Raw genomic sequence first — 24,356 nt, 5'->3', positions numbered from 1 at the left:
TACATTATCTTCTTAAAGGATTATTCCACCAAAAATCTGTCTTTCATTAAGTCCACTTGTTTGGTGTTTTGATTTAAAACATCTGCAGCCGTGTGGTTGTTAACAACAGCTTTGTTTTTGCTCCTTCTTCAGAAACATACTTCATCCCTGTGTCATGTTTCCTCCTCTTCAACATGATGGACTGGGCTGGCAGGAGCCTGACGGCCGTCTGTATGTGGGTCAGTAGCAACACTGCAACAAATCACACATTAAACCATCAGGGCTCAGTCTCTCTAACCTGATCTGAAGCGTTAGGCTCCTTCTTGAGGCTCATAGTCGGCTTAATCACTTCACAGGCTTGGTACCAACTAGCTGTCAGGTTTCCTGCAGGTTCAGTGGGTCTATTCAAGCTTGTCATAACTTACTGTTAGTTTTAGGTCTTTAGGGATCCAGACAGTCTGTAAAATACTGCAGGGTCATATTTCACAATGTACCAGTTTGTCTTAATATGATGTTTTTATAGCCTCATCAATAATTCAATAAAGTCACAGCTCTCTTCTGGAGTCCGTTTAAAATGACCTCATCATATTTGGATGTGCTGTTGTCTGGCGGGCGTATGATGACAAACACGCGTGCTGACACTTTAATGAAAGCCTTCGGCCGTTTATAATGTTTACACACGGGTCAATCTCTGAGTCATGAGCGGAATGGTGGAAAAACATCCGTCACTAAAGGTTTAGAGTGAAAATAAAGGAGAGGAGTTTTGTTGCTGGGGGAAGATTTTTTTTGGAAGTGGTTTTGGTGGTGATGTCGAAGGTTTGTTCTCTGTTGTCTGACTTTTTCTGACAAATCCTTTTAAAACTTTGTCAACAAAATAGACATCTGTGTGAAATTATCAAACTGAATCTATACTTCTACAGAACAGTAAGTTAACCCTGTGCTCTTGGCACTGGCGCAGACGGTAGTCGTCAGCTGCTCCAGGATCATATGAGCTTATTAACAACACGTGGCAACAGTGATCGAGGCCGTCTGGCGGTTTCCTGTGAGGTTCTGTGGTCGGTCTTGTCTTTCAACACATTTCCTGTAATAATAGAGAAACACCACCTGTTAAATGTTAAACGTATTTAGAGGATGTTAAGAGATATGTTATTTAACTCGGCTTTAACACACAATTTAAGTCGGGTATTCAAAATTTTACTTCAGGTTTTGGAAGTTGGAAGTGACTTTTTTTTTAATGCATGCTTGTACACATGTAGCACCAAGAGTAGAATAACCACAGGACATCCAATCTCGGATCTCATCGGCTATACTCTGACACCTGTGAACATGCCGGGGCGTGTAGCCAGCGGTTAGCCATTAATGACTTCCTTCTCCGTGTGCTGCAACGTTTACAGAAAAAGAAACAGTTTTTCTTGTGATTTACTTTAATCAGCAGATCTCACCTTTGCTTAAATTTCAACATCATGATGCAGATGTGTAAAAATGAAGCTCTGTCAGGTGTGTCCTCAAGAGGAGAAGAAAGCTACGTTTAAAATGCTCGTTTGTTGAACGGAGGTCGGATCGATCATTTCTGGTGCATTCAAGGAAGTCGGGAAATCTGAACGCTTAACGGCTTTTGTGACACAGCCTCGGGGAATTTATAAGTTGAATTTTTGATCCAGAACGGATTGTTAGCTGTTAGCATGCAGATGTCTGTTTATAGAGATTAATAAGAAGCTAAATCGTTGTCGGGTAGTCGCTGATGGGAGCCGGGATGTCATTACAGCACATTACGTTCCACCTGCTTTTGCTCTCCTCATGGACTGTTTTTCCTGCATACGGCGCAGCCTGCTGATTCGGGATTGGTCAATATTACTCGGACCACAAGCGTACTACAAACGGAAACCAGAACACTCCACGCCCTGCCTACAGATTCTACATTTCTATGTAGAATACCAGCTATAACCACGGCTGCAGATTGTTTCATTTCCACACATTATAAACCACCCACTCCCCAAACAAATCTCACTCTGTGTGTGTTATTGATGTCTGTTCTGCTTCTCTCCCTCCAGCCCGGTAAAGACAGCATCTGGCTCCCCGTCTTCGTGGCTCTGCGCGTCGTCTTCATCCCCCTCTTCATGCTGTGTAACGTCCAGCCTCGTCACTACCTCCCCGTGCTCTTCTCCCACGACGCCTGGTACATCATCTTCATGATCTTCTTCTCCTTCTCCAACGGATACCTGGCCAGCCTCTGCATGTGCTTCGGACCCAAGTAAGAACAACGCACTCACTGCGAACCCACTGTGTTTAAAGGTGAAGAACTCCCTCCTGATGAATTTTGTCCCTCTGTTCTCTCCGTACAGGAAGGTATCGCAGCATGAGGCAGAGACGGCGGGGGCCATCATGGCCTTCTTCTTGTCCCTCGGCTTGGCGCTGGGCGCTGCCATCTCATTTGCTTTCAGGGCCATGGTATAAAGTCTGCAGACGTCTTCAGTAGATTAGACCCGTTCTCAAACACTCCCCCTGTCCTCAGCCTGTACAGGAGAGGAGACCGTGTACGGTACAGACTGGTCACATGCAGCCACCTCAACAACAATATAAGCTGAAATGTTACTGAATTTTATTTTCCTCCAAACTGAGCAGCACTGAGTGTAAACGTGCGCTAACTTCTCCCGTTTCCTGGAGACATTTTCCAATTGATGCCACTGATCAAACTAGTCGCTAAATTTAACTCAAGCAACTGAACAAGCAAAACCAAAAGAGTACAAAAATCTGCTCATCGAGTAGATGACTGGAGAAATTCTTCGACTGTGATATTAAAATTTAGCAACATATCACATCCTGATCCCGAGCAGTGTCAGAGCCTCATTTATATTAAAAAAAAAGATGAAATATTTGATTTGAAATATTGATTTTGTGTTACCAGATTGGCTCACTTTAACACGACCACATTCATAGAAGTCATGAAGTTAGAACGGCGTGTAAATGACACAGGCTCTCAGATTCTGATGTTCAGCTCGTCCTCATTAACCAGTAAATTTAATGAATCTCTCTTTCAACTGTGATCCTCAACATGTATTTTTTTTCAGTATAAACATGACGTTTACACATCAAGTATAAAACATCACTCCGGACTGCTGCAGCCTTTAGCGCTGATCAAGCCAAATACACAAAGACGACGTGGGAAACTGGTGATGAACTTTGAAGCGAGGTCATGACCCATCAGATGGCCGCGTGTAAACCCGCTTTGCTCCCTCACTCTACTTTCTCCATGGACTCTGCTCCCTTCTGTTTGTACATGTGTGTTTAAGCTTCTTTATAACAAAACTGCAACTTCTAATGCCATTTAAGGATGGACTAAATCCTATAGACGAGGTTTCGACAAATCTGGGCCACTTCAAGCTGAATATTCATGGTATTAGAGTCTGTGTGGTTTAAGATGATTGTATTAGCGTGGGGTCTTTTCATGACTGATTTACCAAATAGAACAAGGTCACATTTTGTCTAGACTTTCAGCCCACATGAGAATTTTTTTTACTGTTACTATGTCTACCTGAAGAGAGTTAGCCACGATGTGTTTTGAACAAAGCAAAACGAAGAATATGCAGCTGTCTGACGTGAACATTGTGAGCGAGACATTTTAGCTCTCGCTGTCACATTTCTCATTTAACGTGTTCTCATGGAAAATGTAGGGTTTTTTTATCACATTTGTTAGTATGTTTTTCAAACTTTACTGAGTTATATTTGTTATGAACTAAGAGATGACAGGGGGGTTAAAAGTCCAGTGTTATATTTTTATCTATTTGCAGTTTTGTGGCCTTTTTTTAAAGTCTGTTTTACTTGTACACAGTATTATTCATAACACCGACTGTATATGTCCTAACAGCCTGTTTGTTTCAATGCAAAACGTATCTGTTCGACTTGTGTTGTGGTTTGTATAGAGGTTTGGCATGGACAATTACAATGTTACATTTATTGCAGTTGAAAACAGTTCTGTGATAAAAAAAAATTAAACAGTGTATTTTTAAGAGTCTGGCTCCTCCTGTTGGTCATTTGTAGAAACACAAAGATCTTGTTATAAACATTGAGTTCTTTTTTAATTGTGTTGTGAGAATTCTAGACTCAGTTCTTTTACAGCAAACAGCTCTTTGATTCATTAACCTGAACGTAAAGTACAAGCTGTGTGATTAAAGTCATACACCAAGGTAACATGGGAACGCCTCTGTCTCAGATACTTCTGACTCACCTGTGTAAAACAAAGCCACTGATTACTCTGCTCAAAGAAGGCTACTTGATACCAATACTCAGAAATATAAGAATTGTGAAATTTGGAGACTAGCCAGGTACAGTATATAACACTTTCCCATGACCACAAGCAATTAACCTTTACCTGCCATGCTTATTGTTATTGGCAACTTGTTGGAAGCAGAAACGAGCGACCACAACACCTGTAATAAAACCAACTTCAGGGATGTGATGGCTAACTTGTTGCTTACTTGTAGACCTAGCAGTAATGGAGCAACGTTATCATGCATCTGGTTTCCTGTTTCTGTCCATCTGGTAAAAAATGTGCTGTTTTAGCTCAGCTTTGGTCACCACCGCCTCTGAGGAAAGTTTCAGGCTTTTAAGCTGTGTATATATATCTGTGGGCTCTGGTTCTTAGCAGGTGTACAGTGAGTTTTAAAGGGACTTAACACACACACAGCTGCCCAGTGAGGACGAAAGGACGCAACGAGAGCTGTGAGAGTCGAAACCTGAAACTTGCTATAAAACTCCCTTAAGCACTGCAGATTCAGATGATAATTCTCTTTAAGGTGATCACGACTAGCAATCCAGTTATTTGATGCATTGTTCTCATGAAAGTATTGATTGAAGCTGCTTTAAAGGAGCAGATGCCAGTGGTTTAATGAGTGGGACTTTATTTGCCCTCCGTTTTTACCTCCCTTTCCTTGTGGCCACAACTCCTAAAACCAAACACTACACTAAAGCAGATAAATTTAATTAGGTAAAGCTTCATATTAAGATCATTACTGAAACTAATTAAGAGGTGATGCGCTTATTGTGCGTTATTAAGACCTTATACTGTATTTAAAAGTAGAATTATCACACTGGTAAATATGCCAAGAAATGTAGCTGCAGTGACATCTTCATTTTGATTTTTGCAGTGAGTGAAATGGATGAAATGTGTTTAGTTTTGTAAGCAAGAGTAAAAATGTAAATCTGAAATATGCGTTGGAGCAATTTGATTCAAATTAAATAAATCATCCCCCAAGAAGTAATCTCCTTAAAGAACAGACACAGAAAGAGTCCAAAGAATCGTATCGATGATTCGATGTATCGATGATTTATTCTAAGGTATACATTTTATTCAAAAATAAATTACCAGAGATATCTTTAAAAGGCAGACAGACATTTGTCTCCAACCCACTCGTCACAATCAGCAGAATTTCCTATCACAATCCAAATATTCACATCACAGGTTTCTAATAACGTCCGCCCCCGTGAGAGGGACAAATCTAGTGTAAACCCTACAGCAGCAACTTATCAATCTTTAACAAACCACAGACCGTTAAGCTGATCGAGAGAAGAAGGAAAAAAAACAGCCATTGTCAACTGATTCACTATAAAACGTATACAAAGTTTATTTAAATATTTAATCCAACATACATGCCTGATTTGTTGTAATGAGTGAACACAGAGAAATAAGAGACTGTAGTATGAGACTGGCGCTTGAGGTGAGAAACAATGTGGATGGAATCGATGCAGAAGAGCTCAGACAGAAGCGATGCAGCTGTTAGTGAACGAATCATCTGTCGCTGCAGAGCGCAGTGATGTAGATTTATGCAGCTCTGGAGACGGCAGGAGGCTGAATCGTTCTGTGTCAGTTTATGGAAGACTTCTACATGTAAAGAAATATGCTCTGATACACTTTCTTGCTGGGAGTTGGATGAGAAGATTACACCGCTTTATATTGTTGGATAATCAGGAAGCTAGCTTAGCTTAGCATAAAGACTGGAGCGGGGGAAACGGCTACACTGCTTCTGTAAAAAAAAACAGCTGTTTCACCCCAGCCTCCATTCTTCATGCTAATCTAAGCTAACCAGCTTAGCGGCAGGCTTTAGCTACTTATTTGTCCTACATGAGGTGTATTAAATCTTCTCATCTAACTCTGCAAGAAAGCAAAATGCATGCATCTTCTAAAATGTCAAACAATTTCTGTAAGCGTTTGATGTTTAAGATCTATATCTCTAACTCAACGCGAGTGAAAACAGAGCGCAGCTTTCATGAAAGGCAGTGGAAGAGAGAAATGCTCTTTGCTAGCTTAACGCTATAACCGCTATCACCATGAAACTACAAGATGCTAAAGGCCAGATAAAAAATACGTGTCAGTTCTACATTAAAAACAAACATCAGCTGAGAGGCTCGAGGATGCCTACAGATCTCTTCAGGGTCGCAGTCACACAGTAAAGGGAGAGACGAGTCGATTAGTCGCTTGTGCTTAGGAAACGCTAACAAACAGGGCTGAAGAGAAAGTAAACCGTCTGAACCGTGAAACAATTAAACACACATAAATCAGGTTATTAGTTTGCATTCATGTTGTTACAGCTGCGCACAGCCGTGTCAGTTTTCCCTGAATTACAGCTCGATCCTGAAGCGAGTGCAGTCTGCTACCAGCAAACATGTCAGCGTGTCTACAGTATGCACTACAGCACAACGCGAGTCTATCACAGCATGGCACACTGGAGAAGAGGACAGTCTTTCAGGTCCTGGTTAGGCTCCTCTGCTGCGTCCTCTCATGAACATGCAGTTTCTGCTCTGAGGCACTGGGGGGCGATGAAGAGCAGCGCAGACAGCGAGCCTACAGGTCCATAACAGCAAGTAAAGAGGGGGCAGCGATGTGACGGAAGCCGTTTGAGAGGAGGGGGATGGGGGGGGAAGCTTTGGTGTTGAATGAGTTCCACAGTCGAAGGATTGAACACATTGAGCGAGTGGGCAGGAGGGCGATGAACACGACGGGGAGGTGAAGGAGGAAGAGCGTCATTGAGTCTTTAACTTGGCGCGCTGCGAGCCCTGTTCTGACAAGCTGGCTTTGATGGAGTTTACCACCGTCTGTCTGACGTTGTCTTCCATATAATGTTCGCTTAATGGCTTCAAAACCTGCAGAAGAGGAGACAAAAAGAGGATTTTAATGTGAGAATAAGTCGAGGTAACACGTCTTTAAACTTTCTAAAAAAACAGGGACAAAGAAACTGAAAGAAAGAAGGTTAGGGGAGGAAAACATTTAAGGTAAAGAACAAAAACAGGAAGTAGTCTCCAACCAATGAAACACGTCCCAAGCTTCTCAAACTAAACAAAACCTTTTCAACTAAAACAAGAAAATTAAAGAGTACATGAAGTAGCTATTTAAGACCGTTTGCACAGGCTTCAAGTCATCGAGATCCTGAGACGAGTCCGGCCTGCCGGGGTTCAGATACATTCAGAGGGAGCCGGGGGTTAAAGTTCAACAATCCAGCAGATTTGGACTGAAAATTAACAAAGAAGCCAGAAAACTGCAGAAGTTTCAGTGCGAGAGGATAGTTTAACAGTCCAACGTCCAGCAGCAGCTAGTTACTCCTCTTGTAGTTGTTGTTGAGAGGAGACAGAGCTGTGAGGCCGAGCGTCGCTCCTGATGGGAGGGAAGGGAGGAGAGAGAGGGGCCAAGCCAGGCGCCTCCTGACAGGCTCCGAAAGTTTGGAAAACACCTGAGAGGACAGTGGGGAGGAACGGGAGAGTTAAGCAAAGAACAAGACAGGCAGACATCGACAGAGGCGGCATGAGGAAAAATAATCTGGGGAAGAAAAAGTAAAAAAGAAAGATGAAAGAGTTGTGCATGCTGAACCATACAAATGAGAAGAATACAGGGAGACCTTTAGCAGGAGGGGAAAGTAAAAGGAAAAGAAATTATGAATGATGTCGAGAACGGCAGGCAGAGGATCAGAGAAGTGACACCTCTCACCTTTCTGACCGTCTTCTGTAGAGCACGAGAAGGAAGAGAGACATAAGCAGAGGAAGGAGGGAGAAGTCAGAGGAGACACGAGGGCTGCGTTTGTGATGGAACAACAACATTGAAGACAAACACTCTGATTATATTTGAGCTCCTTAGTTAAGTCTGCGAGTTAACAACTAATGAAGGAATGAAGAGAGCACAGAAGACAAAGAAGGAAATTAAAAATGGAGGACTCTGGTTCTTCAGGGGTTTTTTTACACCTAAAAATAAGAAGCCAACAATGCAGATAAAACACACACACCAACTTTATATTGTTAAATCCCGAGAGAAAAAAATGTCACTCACTTATAATCTAAATTTAAGCTTTTTCTTTAAAGGTAACTACTGTTTTATGTCTGCAGTGCCGGTCCAGCCTATAACTTTTTTAGTTTAATACAACATATTTCCTGCAACACAATCTAATGTAGATTAACCTTGACAAACACACACTCTCCTCCCTCCTCTCTCATCCTTAACCCACCTGTTCCCAGAGCGTCTCGGCCACCAGATCGATCATCGTCCCCACCTCCCGAAACTCTCCAGAATACTTCACGTACGCCCACGCGCAGAGCGACAGAAGCGCCACGCCCATCACCAGGTTAGCCAGCGCCGCTAAGGTGCTCAGACCGATGAAGCCCGTCACCCCGGACACCACGTAGGTGACGAACATGACTGCGAAAAGTGTGGCGGGCGTGCGCGCTGCGTAGAAGATGTTTTTGCCGTCGTTGTGTTTGGAGAAGTTGACGTAGGCCTCGTCCAGCTCCGCCTCCAGCTGGTTCTGGTAGCGCTGGCAGAACTCGTCGCCGCCCATCTTCTTAACGGAGCGGAAGAAACGCACCGAGTGATCACGGAACTCCCCGTGGCAGCGCTCCAAGTCAGCCGGGGCGATGTACGGCTTGTCCCCACCGCAAACCTGAAACGGAAAGAGAACAGAGGAAGATGGTTTAAAAGTTTGCTGCAGTCATATTGACCCTGCCCTATGTTACATGATTTTTATTACATATCATAAATGGTTGGTACAGATTTTTAAGAACTAATTTCAGGAATTTTTACGGCATCTCAACCCAATATTTCAAGACTCTGGAGGCCTTTATCATGACATCTAAATTGTAACTAAAAATGTAGTTTAGATTTAGGCCCCGTGTCCACATAGCGCCTTCATCTGAGCGCCAGCGCCTTTTTTTGCACGGCTGCTCCGAGCGCTTCGAGTTGAAAATCTCTCAACTTTTCAGAAAGGTTGCTGGTGTCATCACCGCTGCTTTTTTCAGGCAGCCAAATCAGATGGGGTGGCACTTGTTTTGTCCGTTTCTGTCTACCCACAGCTGTGCATATGAAAAACAAACAGTATCACAATAGAGACCGAAAAGCCCATTTGTGGGAGCAGATCGGCCGGACACTAAATGTTGCTGGTAAGTGTTGTTGCTTTTATCGCCTGCGCATTTTAAGCTCGTTTTGAGCTGTGTAGTAAGTTGGACTTATTGTTGTCATAGAAACAAAACCCATCTCTCACCGCACAAGCGCTTCATCCCAGCGCCCTGCCAGGACTTTTCTGCCTGTAAAAGGCGCTCTGTGGACACGGGGCCTTACTTTACACCCACTCCAACAGCAATCCATGTATAGCTTGGTAAATTTTTAATTCTGTACATTTCAAACGAAGATTATACATTTTGATTATTTAATGCTTATGTCATTCAAGTATATCTCTACCTTGTGTCTGACACCAGGAGACGACAAAAAATATGATCATTTAATTTCAAATACTGAAAGATTTTGTTTAAATGAGTAATTAAAAAAAAAAAAAAAAACAGATTATGTGGAAAATAAAGTGTTTTGTAATTAAATTAAAATTAAACATTTTCCAAACTTTCACTGATGTGTACATTCCCTGATATTTGAGCTTTTCTGTGGGTGTGCTGCTGTCCCACAGTGACACCTGGTGGTCTAAAGCAGTATTTGTGTGGTTGAATTAATACCTGCTCCATGCTCTTGCTGTACATGTCTTTGGCTCCGGCCACAGCAGTCAGGTTGTTTGCTTCTGCTGTTGCCTGACAAACAATAAAAACACAATGAGATTTGATGACCACAGGAGATCAGAATCATAACTTTAAAACAGGATGATCAATTTAAAGACTAACCTGCAGCATGGACTTCGGGTGAGGCAGTTCCTCCCCTTGGTAGATCTTTATGTAAGCCTGTAGGAAGAAAAATACAACAGGTAATCACACCTGTGTTCTCTCTACGATGTCAGCTCACACACCCAAAAGCCTTTGCTGTCTAGACTGCTACTGTAGAGTATAAAAATAACTGTAATTTAAGTCTTTATGTGTTTATCAACCTGTGAGCGATCTGAGTGAAAACAACTAGACTGGAAAGAATTCCTGCAGGACCTTGAAGTACTCCAGGAGATCTCTGCAGGTGACTTTGTTGCCACCGATCTCCTTCACCACCAGTCGTTCTGGAGCCAGCAGGAGAGGCACCAGCTTGGCCAGCGTCTTCTTAAAATCCCCATCAATGTCTGAAACACAAAACACACACCTTGATTGTCCTCTGAAGCAGCTTAAGCTACCACTCTTCATCATTACTACACGTCTAGTCACCTTTCAGCCTGCCGTCAAAGTACGGGTTGGTGGCCACCTTGAGGCCGGGATGCGGCAGCAGGAAGCAGCCGATGTTGGAGAAGCAGGAGTGGATGTGCTTCCTCACGTTCTGCAGCTCCTCGTGTTGGTTCTGTTTCACCTGTGTCAGCACACGACAAAATACTTTCACAGTGAAAGTGTGTGCTTTCTCCTGCCAATGTTTGCACGCATGACTTGCAGAATAAACTTTCTCACAAGTGAGCAAACAATGACATAGGTGTCGGTGCTTTTAAAAACGAGGCGTGGTGCGTTACAGTAAGAGTGGGTGTGTGACGTGTCGCAGGAATATATAATATTTAAACACGATGCTCACCTGAAGTCGTCTCTCCAGGAAGCAGTTGCCTCCTTGCAGTCCGTAGTCGTGTTCATAGGGATAACACCAGTCCCGAATCAGGAACATCAGGGACTAAAACACACGTCAACAAAGGGAGACATTATATTTGATTATAGAATTAAGAAATTACAGCTGTAGTAAAAATGATCATGTGGCTACATATTGATCCCTTCGTTGCAACCATATATCAAAGCTCCTATGAGGGACCCCCTGTGGACAAAGTGGTACCTCTTATCTCTGTGCTGATCTTGTCCTGTACATGTGTAAGTCATGTTTTCTTAACAAAAAATCTCATCCTGCTTTCTTTTAACATTCAAACATGTCAGTCACTGTAAATCTTTGCCAAGGAAAATAGAGAAGAAAGGCTTCTTTAGCGGCACAAAGTTACACACCTAGCCCCCAGCAGTGGTTTCAGGCATGAAACATAACTATACAGATATAATCAGTTGTCACTGACGGTCGTGTCTGCTTTTGTAGCTCATACAGAGTCCGTTTCAAAACCAGCTAAAAACTCCTCACAGGAGCTTTAAATTGAATTTTATGAACATGTAGAATTTTTAAATGTAAACAGTATTCAGTATAAGGGTTATACAAAGGTCAACAGTCCCTAGTTCTCATCAGAGACCATGTGTGATTCGGTGGTTGCCTTAACAACAGTAGGAAAAAAAGCCGCCCCCAGCTGCTAAAACGCGCTCTGTCTGATCGGGTGTTTACTTTAACAAAAAGGCAGTGTGGTGCGCCTCGCGTTTTACAGCCTGCAAAGCGTGTCCTGTCTGATCGGCCCTAAGGGTGAGTCAGTGATATATACATCTATATATAAAAACGATGTAGTGTTGGTGTATGATGCATTTCATGTTTTACTCTACTGCACACAGTTTACAGCAGTAATCAGCACCTGGAAAGGCTTCAGGTAGATCTCTTCCATTGCGAGCCGACCGTATTCTGTGAAGAGCTGCGTATGAGAGAAACATGATTTACGGTGAGATAAAAGTAGTTCCTGTAACAGACTTTGGTGCTGTGAGGAGGAGAAGAAAGGACACCTACCTGCAGGTGCTGCAGGTCGTCCTCCTGTATGTTCTGGGACAGATTGTACACCTGAAAACAAAACAACAACAACGTGAGTCGTGTATGTTGATATTTTAAGAGGAAAAAGTTAATTCTCCACCTTTAGGTCTCACCTGAACAGAGCTGGTCATTGTGCTGAGGGCGAACACAGTCGCACAGTCCTTGATGGTGGACTGGCTGTCAAAGGCTCCCTGAGTGTCGACGAGGAGCACGGCAACCTGATGAGAGGAGACGCAATGAATTTAATATGCTGCCAGTACAGCTCGAAGACTTTTATAGATGTAACTAATTATACATGTAAACAACATAATCCGATGTTTCCTACCTTGCTGCCATCAGGCTTGTCGACCACAAAGACTTCGCTCCAGATCTGAATTCCTGTCGTCTCCCTCTCGCAGCCTCCTCTCCAGGTGAAGCCTGTCAGGGGCTCATCGTCACCTCCCATCCACGACTTACCCTGCAGCGGGGAGAGAGAGAGAGAGAGAGAGAGAGAGAGAGAGAGAGAGAGAGAGAGAGGGGATTGAGATAAGATAAAGAGAAACACAAAAAATGATGAAGACAGGAAAAGGAAGGAGATTCACTTTATGAGAGGAGATGAGTGGTGAAGTGACGGGAAGAGACAGATTGTGGGAAGGAGGTGAAGAGATTATGGTACGACGAGTAAGAGGGAGAGTAAAGAAGAAGTCCTCCAGCATTTGGCTCATTTTAGGACCTTGAGGAAAAAAATAATTTGAAGAGAAGTGGTCTTGATTTGTGGTGAAGTAATGTTTTGTTTTGTAGTGATATAGTGTATTAATTAGTTTTGATTTGCCTGTGACCACAATATTTCCAAATCCTCTGTTTAAAGTCGAGGTGAAATGAAAAATGTCATTTTAATCCTTTTAGATCACATCCTCGGTAATATTGTGCATCTATTTGACAATATAGGCCAAAAAAATACAGAAAATCCATTTCTTCGTATTCTTATATCAAAATCCGATCATTTTTTCTTCCCGTAAAAAAAAAAAAATCCCGTGTGCTTACGTAGGCTAGAACCAACCAATCAATCTGCAACATTTAGCCGCAGAGCACCAAGAACGCTCGGTCAGTTAGCTAGCTACTGCGCTGTGGAGAACGTCTGTCTCCGCCCACTTCTCAACGATCAAATCAAATCCCTCTAATGATATGTCCCGCCTGCACGTCCTGTTTCACTTGGAAATACGTCACAATACGGAAGCTAGATACTCACGAAATGCCGTTTCAGCTCGACTTTAAGTTTGAATTTGGCAAAGCAGAAGTCTTTAAGATAACACCACCATCAGGCCACACTTTGACTTATGTAACTAACCTGTCATCTATCAGCACAATGTTGAGTGAGAAAGTGTGCTATCTGGGATGATCATTAGACCTCGGTCAAAGTCTGTACTCTTGACTTTTTTCTTGTTTGCCAATCTGAAGTTGACATGTTGAAGATGACATGCACCAAATGATCGTCAGACCGGGAGTCGAACCTGGGATCAGTGCAACGAGGACTGTGGCCTCTGTACATGGGGCACCCGCTCTACCAACTGAGCTAAACCAGCGCCCCCTGCAGTTTTAATCCACTGTCGGGCACTGTGGCATCTCACAGTTTCAACAGTCATCCACATGTTTTTACAGTGTAAAATGTACACAGTAACAGGGGGTGAACAGCAGCAGCAGCAGCTGAAAATAAAGCCAGTGCATTTCATCTAATGACTCGATTAGATTAGAAAGCGATTCAATCTCCATTGACCCCATTTAAACCTTTTAAACTGCAGAAATGAACAAGATGGCAGACTGGTACAAAAAACGTTTCCATCTCTGGAGCTAGTTTCCTCATTAATGACCACTGACAGTGGGTACATTTTCATATAACTCAAATATCTAAATTACACTAAGGCTTAAAGTAACGCATAATTAATAGCGTGGCCGCTTTGATTGACAGGTGTATGCTGCTATGTTTCACCTCAGCACAAGCAACCAACCTTCACATCTCTGCCTTGTTTGAGTTGTCGGTGCCTTTTGGAGATTTATTCATGCAAATATCAGACAAATAAAAAGGCTTGCTGTGAGGTTACTCTTACTAACAGACTGCACAGTCTGCACAGCACAAGTCTCATAGGAGTCAGTGTTGCTGCTGGCCTTTTCCATCAGAGAAGACTGAAGCTGGACCTACTGCTGAGGTCTAACAGCTTGTTAGTCTAATAAATAATCAATTCATTCTGTGGGAAACACTGCTGTTTACTCTCAAACTAGCCTTAACTTAGCCTTATAACGTGGCATTTTCCAACCCCTCTCTCTTCTCCAGCTCCACCCTGTTGCCTGTGTTTGGTAACGTCTGGCTCAAAAAAACAACAACAACATGGTGACTGCCAAACTGGAGGCTTCAAAACAGTAGTGCACAGAACAAAGGTGATGGGAGAACGGATAACTCTGGACGAACATTGAAATGTGGCTCCCACATATTAGTGATGCTGCAGCACCAGCTCGTAGCTAAAGATGAACTGTCTGCTGATCATTATCCGCTCATAACACTACATATGCTCAGATCAGATATTAAACACGACAAGTTGAAGTAAAGCCACATTACGACTTTGTATGAGCATCTGACTGACGAGTGAGGAAAACCGCACACCACCAACAGGAAATGCACAAACAAATACCTGATTTGCAAGACAAAGTGCGCATGAACACTGATTCCTGCTTACCACAACATGATATGTGGGCTTAATACCATGCTCCTGTAACAGAGCAGATGATACCTGCAGATCAATAACACAGACACACATTTTAACACCAGCTGCTCGGTGTAAGTGAATGTAAAGCATGTAAATAGCATGCATGAAAATGTGAACACGAGGAGATCTGGTCAGACTTGCATGAATGCCCACGTTCATGCTGCAGCTGTGAGACAGGGTCACAACATTCCTCTGTGTATCCTTACTGTGTGCGTGACAGAGACTATGTGTAAGTGTGTGTAAGGTGATCCTGACTGCTTCTGTGTCCAGCTGCCGGCAGAAGGTCTGAAGGACTTTTTGTTGTCGTCAGAGCGAGTCACACAGTTGTTGGAAGGAGATACTTAAAAATGTGTGTTCACGCGGGCCGTGTGTTAATATAGACATCAGCATAAAAACATGAACCTGATTTATTCTCATATAAAAACTGTTCTGAGACCAGTTCAGCCGCTCTGTCACCTGGATGAGTAAGTATCTCAGTATGACGCAGAACAGGACGCGCTGGTCTTTGCTCGTCACATTCAGGTACACGTCTGCACTGGTTGTAATCTCATCTGCTGGGTTAGTTCATCAGGCCCTCCTGACTGAATGTTGCACAATATTAAAGGAAAGACGAGCTGTTTAATGTTTACTTAGAACGTGTAAACACATTCGGGAGGAGTACACGCGTGAACAATTTAAATGAAGGATCACGCTGAACTTATGAGGTCATTACATTTTGTTGTTATGCACAAGAGTGCGTAGACTGATCAGGTCTGGATATGTTACTACACATTATGTCTCTCACCTGACTGTGCATGTAGCGCAGCATGAAGTCCAGCAGGAAGGACTTGCCCTTACGGAAGGCCCCGGCCACGGACACGACCACCACGTTCAGGTCCTTCACGTGATCCTGCAGCAGGATCTTCTCCAGCGCCGCGGCGTCCAGCTCGAAGCTGTGCTCGTCCTCGTTGGCCAGGACGATCTGGATGGGCCTGGCCTTTTCCTCTTCGATCCAAGGCTGAAGACATGAGTTAGCAATTAATTGAGAGGGTTTTTCTGGCATCGAGGGCGGTTTGAGTGATCACAAGGACTGGAAATTTTGAGGCAACAAAGCGAGGAAAGGACGGAAACAACATGAAATTCAGGAGGATTTTTTTGGCTTGAGAATTTGGATTGCTTTCAAAGATAAACTTGTTTTTTTCTTTCCGCTTTTTCCACCATAAAGTGGCATTGTGACATCTTTGAAACACGTCCTTCAGCAGTTCCTTTTCCTCTTGAGGTTAACCATTTGTTTGTCCATTCTGTCTTCAGGAGTCATGTGATCAACATTGTTGTTAGAGGTGAAGCAATTATCAGTAAACAGAAAATGTATCTGCAAGAATTTCTGTCACCGATTGACAGCTGAAGCTATTTTAAAATAAAAAATGGCTTCACCTTCTCACATGTAAAGATTTTCTGCTCTTTTCTGTCTTGTATTATACTAAATTGAAGACCTTCGGGTTTGGGTCTTTCAAAAATAACAACTATCAATCAAGAAAATAATCATGAAATGTATAGATAATTAAAGTAAGTCAGTTAAAAGGCCTCTTTGACATTTGACGTTTACCGTAAAGTCTGGAATATAAGTCTGTTTTGGGGGGTATCCCAGAGGGAAAACTTTTTTTTTTTTCATAGCTTTTTATTAATAAAAATGTGTATTTATTATTATTGTTATTTTAACTCTATGTCAATTTATTTTCATTTGAAACACATTCGAGACACATAAATTATAGCCGACCATCTGTTTTCACCATGAGTTTGTAATCCTGCTAGCTACCTGTGCGGTAGTTGATTGTTGTGAGGGTGGCGGCTGCACTGGCGATTCAAAGACGCATGTCTGTGTCAAAAAATGTATTAAAAGTGCGTCTCAACACCAACTTTTACGGTAATCAATAAACAGGAAATTTATCTGCAACTATTTTTGTAACTGATTGACAGCTTCAGTTATTTTTACAAGTAAAAATGGCTCCAGCTTCTCTGATGTAAAGATTTTCAGCTTCTAAGTTTTATACTGAATTGAACACCTTCAGGTTTTTGACTGCCTGGAACAGAAAAAAACGATTTGATATCCTGAGGCTCCGGGTAATTATGGTCTTTTTGACAATTTTCCGGTGTTAGATGAGATTTATAGATAATTAACTTTAAACTTCAATTAGCTTAATTGTAATCGGAGAAATTGAATTTGAAATCTTAAGTGTATACCTGCCCGTATTCTCTTTCTTAAATGTACACTATGTAGTCATAACAAAAACTAATTTCTTCTATATGGCAGTGGTCTATAGGTCCAAAGCAGTGTGTAAAAAAAACATTTATTTAGAAGAAGTAAATAGCAGTAAAAGAAGAAAGAGACACAGGGACTGTAAGTGGTAGGCACATTAAACCTTAGTTAGATATGGTACGTGTGTTTTACCTCTTCATCCTGAATCCCTTCATCTGGTGAGGGGGTGAGGCTGGCATTTTTGCCTGAGTTGGAGGAAATGGTCCTGGAGAGCAGTTCATCATCCAGGTCTTCAGGCCTGGCTAAAGGAGGCCTCTGCTTATGCTTAAAAATGGGGACATCTTCCACGCCATGCAAGCCTTTAGAGTAAGAAGAGGGGGAAAGATTATATTACACAGGTTAGATAACATCCGGCTGTAAGTGTTCAGACAAAGGCTGTAAAAGAAGAAGGGGATGAATGTGGATGCAGGGTTATGCAATGACACCACAAGCCATTTTTAAGGACTAGGTTTCACAGTGGTACATTTTTCATCTTGACAGCAGGCTCACTATTGTGCTGAGAGGCCAAAGAAAAACGTGAAAAGCCCCTTATGTGGTTTGTAGACAGGAATCTGTGCTGGACTAAATACTGTTATCCACTCTGGTCCACACATCTAGGTCAAGCTCCAAAATAGGCTTGCGCAGAAAATCACAAAGGGCCAGCAAAAAGGACACAAGGAAAGGAAGTTAAGAGAGCAGAGTGTGTCTTTGAGCTCATTCTGACATTTCTGTGGAAGAGTCTGCTTTAAATCTAAAGCACATGTTTCCTGTTAAACTGCTGGATTCCTTTCTTCCTGTCTGATAGCAGCAACTGCAGCTTCAGCAATGTGCTGCTGAACCCCAAAGTGGAATGCATACAGATGAGTCTTGGCAGCATTAGGGCTGCAGCTAATGACTTACTATTGATTATTTTCTAAATTGTTTAAGTTTATAAAAAGAAAGAAACCAGTAAAGTTTTCCCAAAGCCAAACATGAGGTCTTCAAATGTCTTGTCCAACACCCAAAAATATTCTGTGTGTTGTCATGTTCTGTTTGTTTCGCCCCGGTCTCGCAGGATTAAGAGGACACTCCCTGAATTATATACTGTAATTGGCAATCCTTTGGCCAGATACCTGACTCAGAGTCCACTGAACAGGTAGGACAAGTATTAAGCATTGCTCATTCATGTCCTTCATATGACAGACATTCAAGTTTAGGCACAATAGTGTTTCAACCACAGACAAATCAGGGTTAGGCAAAGAAACCAGCCGTTACAAGATAATTGCATGTAAGTCACTGACGTCCACTGAAAGCTAAAATATTTTTATGACATTAAAAATGCAATTGGTCCCTGGAAAAAGCCACTGTCAGTTAAAGTTGGCGTTCTCTGTAATCAATAGAAGCAATAATACTTGAATTTGGCGCCATAGCTGTGGAGAAAGTTGTACAAACTAGAGCCCGACCGATTTTATCGGCCGATATACGCACTTCGCAGATACATCGGTATCGGCGTAAATGTCCTCCGATATGCTCCGATATAAATTAATTCCATTTTTTGCGGTGCTGTGGGAAAAAAGTCAGTACACCTTCCGACAGACAAACGGCGCAGGATTGACTTTAACAATATGCGAGCTAGACTCTCTCAAGAAATGAAACAGCCTCCTCACTCATGGTTAAACTATAAACCAGCACAAAAATGACAATTACCAACATATGCAGAACATATGTTTCTAAACAGACACATTAAAATATTTTGGAACATAAATAGTAAACTTAATAACTTAAACCACTCAGTCAGCACTAGGCGGCAGGCATGATGGGAAATGAGGACATCCCTATCGCTACCAGAGTGCGCGTCACAGCTGAGCAGAGCAGCACACACAGCGAAGGGAAGCATTATCTTTCCCATACAGAACGACACATTGTGAACAACAAACTCATGTTAATCACAGCAATCATCCAAAGAAAGCTTGCTTTCAGAGCTTTAAGCTTTATTGTCTGCAAGTTTTACAGCGGTTACACTCTAAACAACAAGCTTACACCTCCGTATAACCCCGCAGGAAGATACAGGGTTTTGTTTTAATAAGCCATCGTCACGCTGCTGCCAGGCGTGCGTCTGTCTGCCCCGCCCTCAGCACACCTGCAGCTCCTTACAGCAGTGAGACACACGCGCGCGGACTGTTCTCATTCCCTGAACGGCAAATGAAGACGTTTTGTGAAGTCCTTTTCACGTCTCATACTACATGCAAGTAAAATTGGTTCACAATGAAGACCAACTGTCATGGTCACTGTGAGTGCACATCAATGATTTAGCTTTGGCTAATTGGCCATGCAAATGCTGATTAGAGCTGCAACAAACTTTACTTCTTTGGTCCAAGCAACAACCCAAAACCTAAATACCTTACCAACCTTCCAAACCCATAGCTCTAGAGATCTGTGTGGTTTGAGAGCAACGACAGTGGTGAGAACAACAGCTCTCAAACAAACTTGTGAAGTGTTGTGACTCGACTGCTGGATGTTGATACGTCACCTTACTGGTAGAGAGCAGCTGATGCTGCACAACTAATATAGTGCAAAGTGTTGTTGCAATATATTATTGCATGGTCCTACTGGCAGTGCAAAGCAATGATATAAAAATGGTTTTCTATCTGCGAAATCAACAACGTGCTGGGACCTGCCAATCTGCTGTCCTGCAAAGAAACTATTGATTTAAAAAGGTGAAAACAACAAGTTGCATCATTAACATGTTGAAAAAAATACTATAACTGCCACAACTATGAACCCAACTAAACGCCAATTTTCAAGATACAGGCCCAGACTCTTTGTTGTTGAAGTGGTGGAAAAGCCAGCCTGTTTGAGTCTCTGGCTCAGCAGCAGCAGGCAGCAGGAGAGCAGTTTTGAGATTTTTTTATGGGATAAAGGACAACTGTAAGTGGGGCATTCAAAGATAGACCTGAAGGTGCTACAAGTCCCAAAGCGCAGCAGCAATGCTGGTATTTCAAGTGCTTCTGTAAGCAGCACAGGGCAGTTACAGTAATCTGCTCAGCACACAAATTAGCCCGTGAGTTTCCTCAGTCTGTTGCAGAGCAGGGTTCCCCTCAAGTCCAGAGCAGCACTCAGCAGGATGAAGTGGCAACTGCACTGCAGCCACAGAGGGGACCCACACAAAGACGCTATTCTGCTGGGACTGCGAGGACTCAGCACTGCTGCAGAATGTGTGTGTGAGAGACAAACACGATAAACAACCATTGAAAAACCATTAACTTTCCTGGTATGTGCACTCACTGCTGCAGTCACAGTTCATGATAAAGTGGCCAATGCCCCGTCCTTCTCCTCAGCTTGCAAAAAACGAGGGCAGAACTAAAATTAGCTGCGTTACTTCTTATCGCATTGGGGGCTTTGAGCAGATGTTAACTGGCCTACATGTTGTCCTTCCCAAACACACACACACACACACACACACACACACAGCTACTTAGGGATCAGATGAGGTTATACAGTACGTCACATAAACAAACCATTATATCCAGTTTTGCATCCATACTGCTCTCGAGGGGGTCTATCTTTAACCAGGCATGGCAAGAATAGTGTGCGTCTACGCAAGCTAGCCCACATCTCAGCCATGCGTCCCAAATCAGCTCTCCCCTCCCTGGACTCCTGCGCTATATCTGAGGCAGACTTTGATAAGGCCATGGTCCACTTAACTTTAGCAGCTGTCTAAATATGGGAGGTTTTCTACATTAAAGATAATGTTTCAAGAGATGTAGAGTAGGAATTAATCTTTGGGAGTTGAGTCACGCAAGTTAGTCAGTCACAAATTGAGCAATCAAGATTATGCTGAATGTCTGCTGATGTCTTAATGTCAGATTTGAATTGCAAGAGAGAAAAGTGGCACACAAGTATTTTGAAAGCAGGGAAAATGCAAAAATCACCTCTTTTCTGTTGCAGCACTGATTTTTAGTAAAGTATCAAAAAGGCTGCAGGGATTGAGTATGTATGAAAAAACACAACAAGTAACCCATTTAGATGCAGGTACACTGACTTCCCTACACACCAGCACCGGGAGACAACCTGACAGGGCCTCCCTGGACAAGAGTCAAGGAGGGCAAACGTTCAATTGCAGCAAGTGGACCAATGGGGGAGTCTGTGAGGACAAAGTGCAGATTAAGAGCAGCCGCAGTGACTGAGAGTAGCCGCAGCAGAGTCAACTGGCCTGTATGAGAGTAGACATAAGGGTTATCATGATAAGGGAATTCTGACAACATCTTATGAGTCTTGTAGGTTGGCTATTTACCTTTTGCTCTACAAGGTTTAGAGAAATGTAACAACAATAAAAAGGCAAATGTGTGTTTGAATCTGGGTTGTTTTGATGATTCATTTTGTTATATTGGCGGAGGAAACAGATCAAGACAAGGTCAATTTTTTGAAATAAATCCACCTGTTGCTTGGTGTATGACATGTCTGATAGATCAAAGTAACATTAGAGTAACATTAACCAGAAAAAGCTGCAAAGATTCACATTCAAGAGACTTAAACCAAAGAATATCCACCCTTTTTGCTGGAAGAAACAACCTAGTAAACCTTGGTCGATTATCAAAGGTATTCCAGTTATAGCCAATTTTCAGTCGACAAACTAATTAATGAATATAGCTCTTAAACAGGTTACTAAAATGGTCCTTCCCCACTCTTGCCTAAACAGGTATCACATGAAAATTGCTTTAAAACTCAGAGAGCATTGTTGTCACAGTCCAAGAGAAAATAATTACCTCTATATACTGAAAATGTTTTTTTATGAAGCACAAACTTGATCCCGATATTAAAAAACACAAAAACCACTCAGCAAATAAATCACATTTACTCTGTTAAATGTATAAAACATTATACAATACAATACTAACTCAAGTTGCTACTGCTCATTTAAGCTTCAGATAAACGGGTTCACTTTCAACCTCCTTTTACAGTGCTTTAAGAAGTATATTTTATGGCAAGAAACAATAGATAGGCCTAAAGCAAGCAACGCGTGCTTACATGTTCATATGACACCAGACAACCGATTAAAGAGTTGAAAAATTGTGACCATAGACTATTCTTTAAAATTTTCTGTCAGTTAAAAGCACTTCCACTTATGTATTCAGAGGAAAAAATCATAATCTCATAATCTTGTAATTATGCGGATAAGTCTGCTTGCAAACTAAACAGACTAATAATAGAGTATTTAAATATATCCGAGTCATTAGTGGGATGAGAAGATTAACGTATGTGTAGTGAGGCTGAATCCCCGTCACAGGAAGCTGTTGTACAGCGGACAGTTTCAAAATTCAGAAACCTGCAGCTGAAGCCAATACACGGTGACTGTGCAACAACAGGCAGGTTTTAGGAGCAAGACACCGCGGACAAGCCGCTGGTCCTCGGTGGGGCAAGTGAAAGTGACTGCCGGACAAACGAGCCGACAGGTGTCGCGTTCAATTTCGTATCCGGTTCAGAATCAGTTTCAAACAACAGCTTTTCAAAAAGTTACAGAAGGTAAAACACGTTAAGACACAGCTAAAACACGGGCTGATAAAAATATATCTCGTATTTGACAGTTTTCATATACTTTGGACTGTTTTGACACTATAAATGCGAGGTAGGGGGACATATTCTGGCAGGGCTGCCACATTTGGCAGGACACCGCGGGTCTCCCAACTGAAAACAGAAGCGTCTGGCTAACGGAAAAGCGAGAGTTTGGCACTCACAGAGACAAAGACGACTGAGGCAAAAACACTTTCAATATTTGTTCGAGCTTCGTGCCCCCCACCTGCTCACTGTCATAAATCTACTCGACACATTCAACAACAGTTTACCTTCGTCAACGGCTCGGCTTTTGCAGTTGGGCTCGATGTGATTTCTGCTCCTCAACCCGCTCACCTCCGCCATCTTGGACTACTGAAATCTAACGTGGCTGACGTCAAAGGAGCTTTTTTTCTTCTCACGCTGTCTGCTGAAGTTTAGACCGCCCCGAGGCTGCCGCAGCTGGGTCAAGTACGAGAAGTACGACGCAAAAGTATGACAACTATTTTTTAATTTCCCAGAGGCTAAACACCGTTTGTTTTCATTTACATGAAGCACATATTGTTCTCAGTATATTGCCACTATGTGTGAGAATAATGTTTTTCTATGACACCTGTCTGAAGCATGAATTCAGGGGCGTAGCAATGCTTTCTGGAACACTGCCTGAATATTTAAGGTCTACAAAAATACAAAATGCACAGTTAGTTATAGACTTGAGAAAAAGTATATCAAATAAATAAAAACAAAAATAAAAAGGGACTGTGTAGAGGTCTTACGAAAACAAACAATAGGCCATCAATGAGAGTGCTAAAATGTACAGAAAACAGAATCACACCACTGATATTACCAAAAATGTGAGAAATGTTGAAACAAGGGTTTTTCCATCCACAATAAACTCCTGTTGCAAGAATTATATTCAGTATGCAGGCTAGTAGGTCCGAGTTTTAGTACAGCAATACAGGACTTTAGACCCACATTAACTACTGTAATTACAATAATCTCAAGGTCCAAATGTTTACAAAGACGCCAACTAAGCCAGTCTGAATTATACATGCTATAAAAAAAATAAAACTAAATAATTTGGTGTAATAATTAAACTATACAAACATTTATATTAATTAACCTTAGTTAAGTGCAGAGCAAAGAGAATTTGTCAGTTAGCAAGTTTCTTAATTATCAGTGTGTAAATCTTTGAATCGCATATCAACATTTAAAATAAGAATTATTAAAGTCGAGCTGAAACGGCATTTCAAGAGTATCTAGCTTCCGTATCGTGAAGTATTTCCGAGTGAAACATGGCGTGCAGGCGGGACATATCATTCGAGGGATTTGATTTGATCGTTGAGAAGTGGGCGTAGGCAGACGTTCTCCACAGCGCAGTAGCTAGCTAACTGAGCGAGCGTTCTCGGTGCTCTGTGGCTAAATGTTGCAGATTGATTGGTTGAAATTGTTTGGTGCTAACTTGCGCAAGCACGCGTGAGATTTAGTTTTACCGGAAGAAAAAATGATCGGATTTTGATATAAGAATACGAAGAAATTGATTTTCTGTATTTTTTTGGGCCTATATTGTCAAATAGATGCACAATATTACCGGGGATGTGTAAAAGTCAGGGAAATTACCATAGTCATAGATATTATTATTTGTCCAAACTTATGACAAAAACTAACCTGCTTACCTGTGAAATCATCAGGACTGTGTGTTTGTTCCAGTTTGGATGACATTCCTGTTTTCATGGCGACACAAAGATGTGACTACTGTTATCATTGCAATCTGATTATGATTATCACATTGTTT

The 24,356-nt window shown here is 42.1% G+C and overlaps 2 protein-coding genes across 5 annotated transcripts in view; one reads left to right on the top strand and one right to left on the bottom strand.

Moving 5' to 3' along the window:
* The window catches only part of LOC138588427 (equilibrative nucleoside transporter 1-like), a 32,945-nt gene extending 28,974 nt beyond the window's left edge, over positions 1–3,971 (top strand). For all 3 annotated transcript variants that reach the window (XM_069658548.1, XM_069658550.1, XM_069658549.1), the window contains exons 11-13: positions 133–218; positions 2,031–2,230; positions 2,322–3,971. In XM_069658548.1, the coding sequence (XP_069514649.1) occupies positions 133–218; positions 2,031–2,230; positions 2,322–2,433 (398 nt within the window). In that variant the 3' untranslated portion in view covers positions 2,434–3,971. The remainder of the gene's footprint in view (positions 1–132; positions 219–2,030; positions 2,231–2,321) is intronic.
* Positions 3,972–5,292: 1,321 nt separating this feature from the next.
* Positions 5,293–22,927, bottom strand: LOC138588567 (atlastin-2-like). 2 transcript variants are annotated; one of them, XM_069658766.1, is made up of 15 exons: positions 22,855–22,927; positions 17,186–17,352; positions 15,542–15,754; positions 12,345–12,476; positions 12,133–12,237; positions 11,999–12,049; positions 11,850–11,906; positions 10,934–11,026; positions 10,582–10,720; positions 10,372–10,499; positions 10,120–10,176; positions 9,958–10,029; positions 8,466–8,897; positions 7,955–7,969; positions 7,125–7,700 (listed from the first exon to the last, which is right to left on the bottom strand). In XM_069658766.1, exons 1-15 carry the CDS (start codon positions 22,925–22,927, stop codon positions 7,563–7,565), a joined length of 1,872 nt encoding a protein of 623 aa, XP_069514867.1. In that variant the 3' UTR covers positions 7,125–7,562. The 2 variants fall into 2 exon arrangements, with proteins under 2 accessions (XP_069514868.1, XP_069514867.1); XM_069658767.1 differs by lacking the exons at positions 7,125–7,700; positions 7,955–7,969 and adding an exon at positions 5,293–7,116.
* Between the last annotated feature and the right edge of the window lie 1,429 nt (positions 22,928–24,356).

Source organism: Semicossyphus pulcher, unplaced genomic scaffold (assembly GCF_022749685.1).
Source record: "Semicossyphus pulcher isolate SPU_LCO1_2020_fin unplaced genomic scaffold, fSemPul1.0.p SCAF_12, whole genome shotgun sequence".
Lineage (NCBI taxonomy): Eukaryota > Metazoa > Chordata > Actinopteri > Labriformes > Labridae > Semicossyphus > Semicossyphus pulcher.
This window is presented reverse-complemented; position numbering and strand designations above follow the sequence as displayed.